At 39.8% G+C, this 6,000-nt stretch overlaps 1 protein-coding gene across 1 annotated transcript in view; it reads left to right on the forward strand.

Annotated features, from left to right (window-relative positions):
• LOC115147149 (rhotekin-like) overlaps positions 1-5,470 on the forward strand; it is a 49,001-nt gene extending 43,531 nt beyond the window's left edge. Inside the window, exon 12 of the mRNA XM_029689194.2 lies at positions 2,231-5,470. Within this exon, the coding sequence (XP_029545054.1) occupies positions 2,231-2,382 (152 nt within the window). The 3' untranslated portion in view covers positions 2,383-5,470. The remainder of the gene's footprint in view (positions 1-2,230) is intronic.
• The last annotated feature ends 530 nt before the right edge of the window (positions 5,471-6,000 follow it).

Below are 6,000 nucleotides of genomic sequence, written 5' to 3' on the forward strand. Positions count from 1 at the left end.
AATAATTGTGATATTCTCAGCCGGATTTAGAGCTCTCAACATGAAGAAATACTAAATAATTGTGATATTCTCAGCCGGATTTAGAGCTCTCAACATGAAGAAATAGTAAATAATTGTGATATTCTCAGCCGGATTTAGAGCTCTCAACATGAAGAAATACTAAATCATTGTGATATTCTCAGCCGGATCTCAACATGAAGAAATACTAAATCATTTGGTGGAATTGAAACACCACCACTTTCTGAAGTTTAAATTTTTAACAAGTCAGCAGACATTCAAATTATCGTTCTGCATCACTCAGAGGAGGTTATATGAAATGGGAGCTAAATTTGTACTATCACTAAATATGATAATATTTATTTAACAGTTATAAGACAGGTGACATCTAATAGAAAGCTGTTTACCATTTGATTGTTACTATATTTAGAAAGAATTTCAGTCATTTAGAGCCCTATTGCCCCCGCTTTCGTTGAATAGGAAACGTATTCACACCCCTTGACTTTTTCCACATTTTGTTGTGTTACAGCCTGAATTTAAAATTGATCAAATGTAGATGTTTTTGTCACTAGCCCACACACAAAACCCCATAATGTCAAAGTGGAATTATGTTTTTAGATTTTATTTGACAAATTAATTCAAACTGAAAAGCTGAAATGCCTTCAGTCAATAAGTATTCAACCCCTTCGTTATGGCAAGCCTAAATAAGTTCAGGAGTAAAAATGTGCTTAACAAGTCACATAATAAGTTGCATGGACTCGCTCTGCATTCAATAATAGTCTTTAACATTATTTTTTAATGACTACCTCATCTCTGCCCCCAAACATACAATTATCTGTAAGGTCCCTCAGGCGAGCACTACATTTCAGAAACAGATTCTACCACAAAGACAAGGGAGGTTTTCCAATGTCTCACAAAGAAGGGCACCTATTGGTAGAATCATTTTAAAAAGCATACATTAAATATCCCTTTGAGTATGGTGAAGTTATTAATTACACTTTGGATAGGAATGCTAAAACGCAATGCTAAATCTACACTAGAGTTGCTTACCAAAATGACATTGAATGTTCCTGAATGGCCGAGTTACAGTTTTCACTTAAATCTACTTGAACATCTCTGGAAAGACATAAAAATTGTTTTCTAGCAATGATCAACAACCAATTTGACAGAGCTTGAAGCATTTTGAAAATAATAATGTGCAAATGTTGCACAATCCAAGTGTAGAATGCTCTTTGAGACTTACCCAGAAAGACTCACAGATATAATCACTGCCAAAGGTGCTTCTACAAAGTATTGACTCAGGGGTGTGAATACTTATGTAAATGAGATATTTCTGTATTTAATTTTTATTACATTTGGGTGAGAAAAAATCGATTTGATCCATTTTGAATTCAGGCTGTAACACAACAAAATGTGGAACACGTTAAGGGGTAGGAATACTTTCTGAAGGGACTGTATGTTTAATAAAATATATATATGTTTTCATCATATATGTACTATGTATTTGAGCTTGTGTCCTCAAAAGTGAAGTACACCTCAGCAATGTATAACTATTTTTACCAGAAAGGGGAGTTCCAAAACTTTCTAGAACTATGCAGCTTTACTAGCTCTACTCAGACAGATGTTTAGCCTTCTGTTTGTGTTATTTTTTCTTACATGTAATTGAATATTGGCGTGCAGCCACTCTCAGAGCTGCACCTGCTACTGTGATAAAGCATGAACCTGTGCTCTCCACAAGGCTGGCGTTATGGGTGGGAGGTATGGAGGTATGGCCCGTCCTACCATACCTCCTGCCTGTCCAAATAAAATATTTTATTTGGCCAAGATGCGCACCTACGGAAAGACGGATCAATCTCTGATAAAGCATCTGAGCGAACAAAACAGGGCCCATGTATCTGATTCTGTCTGGCCCAAAAAAGTATGGCAATGTGCACACACAGGCGGACCTGTGAAAATAAATTGTCACCCCTATCGACGTCAAATTCCCGTGCAACTGATTTGTTCTGGCACCAGCCCTGACTCTGTGAAGATCCTTCACAGGTCCACCTTGGCACGTGCAGCTAGATGAATCAGTTGGCCAGCCAATAGTTCTTCTCGATGGTATAACTGTACTGTTACACATTAAATGCAGTAGAATAATAGGATTTTGAACATTTTGTTGGTATAACGGATGCCTTTCTCTTTGTCTCTCTCTCTCTATCTATATATATTAATTCCTGTGGTACCGGTATAGTTGAAGGACCCTCCATGATTGCCAGGTTGTCCCAGTCAAGGGGACCAACATCAGGCAACTGCATCATCCAAGACAGGATCCAACTCTTACCAAACTCCAGCACCCCCCCACCACCCAATTGTACTCCTGCTCTTGGGAGTGACGTGCAGTGACACCCACCTCTCCCATGACACAGTGTCTCTGTACTGTACCTATCCCTGTCCTGTAATAGCACGCAACAGCCACAAGAGCCACTCCTCTCCAGGAACACATACAGGAACGCCACAAATTGGGGGCTGCAATCACACACTTTTGCTAATTGTAGCATTCCACACTCTTGAGTTATTCTGGTAATGCAGCTTTGACCTTTTCTAGTCCAGCCTCAATGTTTTATAGGACATTTGGCCATACCTACAAAAAAAAAAAAAAATATTTTTTTTTTGTCCAAACCCAATCGGCTTTTAAATGCCGTTAATTGATTTTAAAGGTTAAAAATATGTTGGTATGATTTTGGTACTTAGTCTTACTTTTATTCTTTAGCCTTCTCTCTTCTTATTTAAATGAGACCGTTTTGTTTCGGACACAACCATTCAGGACAATAATAATCAATATGATTGCAATTCGGAGCATGTAACTCAAACTTGAGGATGACAAAAAAAAACTAAAAACCTTTTATTTGTATGTCCTCCGGTCATGATTGTTGTCATGAACTGTCATCTCCTTCAGTGGCATGTCAACGCTGTCATTGATGGCTACCCAAATTGTTGTCAATATTCACTGTTCTGCAGTTCATGCATGAACTAATTAAGGACCAGTGCAGTCAAAACGTGACTTTCATGTGCTTTATATATACAGTACCAGTCAAAAGTTTGTACAAGAGTGTGCAACGCTGTCGTCAAGGCAAAGGGTGACTACTTTGAAGAATCTCAAATATAAAATATATTTAGAAATGTTTTACACTTTTTTGGTTACTACATGATTCCATGTGTGTTATTTCATGGTTTTGATGTCTTCACTCTTATTCTACAATGTAGAAAATAATAAAAATGAAATTAAACCCTGGAATGAGTAAGTGTGTCCAAACTTGACTGGTACTGTAATTCATAACTGTGAGGTTGGAATAATACTGTGGTATTGTGAAAATGATAATGCCATTTTAGTGTAAGAGCTGACTGAAATTTCAACCTGTTTTGGTGGGATGGAGTTTTGGCCTGCCTGGTAACGTTAATAGACTCATAAGAAAGAGTTCCAAACCTCTCTGCCAATAACGGCAAATATTCCATTTTCTCCTACTCACTCAAAATACTCCCAGACAGTCCTGCCAAATATTCCATTTTCTCCTACTCACTCAAAACACTCCCAGACAGTCCTGCCAAATATTCAATTTTATCCTACTCACTCAAAACACTCCCAGACAGTCCTGCCAAATATTCAATTTTCTCCTACTCACTCAAAACACCCAGACAGTCCTGCCAAATATTCCATTTTCTCCTACTCACTCAAAACACTCCCAGACAGTCCTGCCAAATATTCCATTTCTCCTACTCACTCAAAACACTCCCAGACAGTCCTGCCAAATATTCAATTTTCTCCTACTCACTCAAAACACTCCCAGACAGTCCTGCCAAATATTCAATTTTCTCCTACTCACTCAAAACACTCCCAGACAGTCCTGCCAAAATTCTTGCCGGAGAAAATAAATGTGTTTATTTTTGACCATTTGATTTGAAAACAAATCACTAATGTATTTAATTATTACCGGGAAATGATTTGATACTGAGGATAAAAAAGCTGCATTGGATCATTAAAGTATTTACTGTGCTAGACCTAGGGATACTCTTTGCTATATACAGTGCAATCGGAAAGTATTCAGACCCCTTCACTTTGTCCGTACAGCTCAGAGACATGATTGTGTCGAGGCACAGATCTGGGGGGTGGTACCAAAACATGTCTGCCGCATTGAAGGTCCCCAAGAACACATTGCCCTGTTTCATTCTTAATTGTAAGAAGTTTGGAGCCACCAAGAGATTTGTTAGAGCTGGCCGTCCGGCCAAATTGAGGAATCGGGGGGGAAAAGGGTTTTGGTCAAGGAGGTGACCAAGAACCCGATGGTCACTCTGACAGAGCCTTCCAGGTGGGGGAGCCTTCCAGAAGGACAACCATCTCTGCAGTGCTCCACCAATCAGGCCTTTATAGTAGTGTGGCCAGATTGAAGCTACTCCTCAGTAAAAGGCACGAGACAGCCTACTTGGAGTTTGCCAAAAGGCACCTAAAGGACTCTGAACATGAGAAACAAGATTGAACTCTTTGGCCTGAATGCCAAGTGTCACGTCTGGAGGAAACCAGGCACCACTCATCACCTGGCCATTATTGTGTTGTGGGGATGTTTTGTCAGGATTGAGGGAAAGATGAATGGAGTAAAGTACACAGATCCTAGATGAAAACCTGCTCAGGACCTCAGACTGGGACTAAGATTCACTTTCCAACAGGACAATGACCCTAAGCACACAGCCAAGACAATGCAAGAGTGGCTTTGGGACAAGTCTTTGAATGTCCTTGAGTGGTCCGGCCAGAGCCCGGACTTGAACCCAATCGAACATCTCTGGAGAGACGCTCCCAATGCAACCTGACAGCTTGAGAGGATCTGCAGAGAAGAATGGGAGAAACTCCCCAAATACAGGTGTGCCAAGCTTGTAGCGTCATACCCAAGAAGAATTAAGGCTGTAATTGCTGCCAAAGCTGCTTCAACAAAGTACTGAGTAAAGGGTCTGAATATATGCAAACATTTCTAAAAACCTGTTTTTGCTTTGTCATTATGGGGTATTGTGTGTCTATGTATTATTTATTTTTGTCCATTTTAGAAGGCTGTAACATAACAAAATGTGGAACAATTGAAGGGGTCTGAGTACTTTCCGAAAGCACTGTACCTGTTGTTAGTGGTATCATCGTGGTTACGCTGGAGCATTACATAGTGATTTGTTTTTTTTAAACAAATACATTTTGAGATTTGCTTTACATATTTGAACTTTGTGTTCGAATTAAACAATCAAGGCCTTTAAACACTTGTTGGACAATACTTCAAAATCCCTTTTATCGAGTCTTACAGAGTTGACATAAATCCAGTTAAGTTTATTTTTTATTATTTCATTTTAATGTAAAGCTTTTTTTTTATTAACTTGTTGCTCCTTTACATGATGTGGGAGCTGATACTTTGGTCAATAAAAATGTCAAATAAAATGCAAATATTTCACATTATGTTAATATTATGGGGAAATGTGGTTTTTGTCCCGGCTTTCAAGAATGTCTATAGTCTAACATTGCGTGTATGTCAGTTATTTGGGAGTGTGTTCATATGATTGGCATAAGTGTTCTAGGAGGCCCTTTTTTTTCCTTTCTTCTAGGAGGCAGGTTAACCAGTCATTCCTGCTAAAACTGTAAAGTCCTGGGGGGGGGATTATTTAAAATACTCTTTGAATAGTTAAGGTTTCAGATGTTTTCTTAAGCTGGGTGGGGACTCTACTGTCCTAGATTCAGGGGGAAGATGGTTCCACCATTGGGGTTCTAGGGCAGCGAAGAGCTTGGACTGGGCTGAGCAGGTGCCAAGAAACCAGAGGTGACAGAACAGAGTGCTCGGCTTGGGGTGTGTGAGCAAAGCCAGAAGGTAGGGAGGGGCAGTTCCTCTTGCTGCTCCGTAGGCAAGTACCATGGTCTTGCAGTGGATGTGAGCTTCGACTGGAAGCCAGTGGAGTGGGCGGAGGAGCTGGGTGACACGGGCTGGAATTTTCACAATG

The sequence above is a fragment of the Oncorhynchus nerka genome, linkage group LG19 (genome assembly GCF_034236695.1).
Source record: "Oncorhynchus nerka isolate Pitt River linkage group LG19, Oner_Uvic_2.0, whole genome shotgun sequence".
NCBI classification, from domain to species: Eukaryota; Metazoa; Chordata; class Actinopteri; order Salmoniformes; family Salmonidae; genus Oncorhynchus; species Oncorhynchus nerka.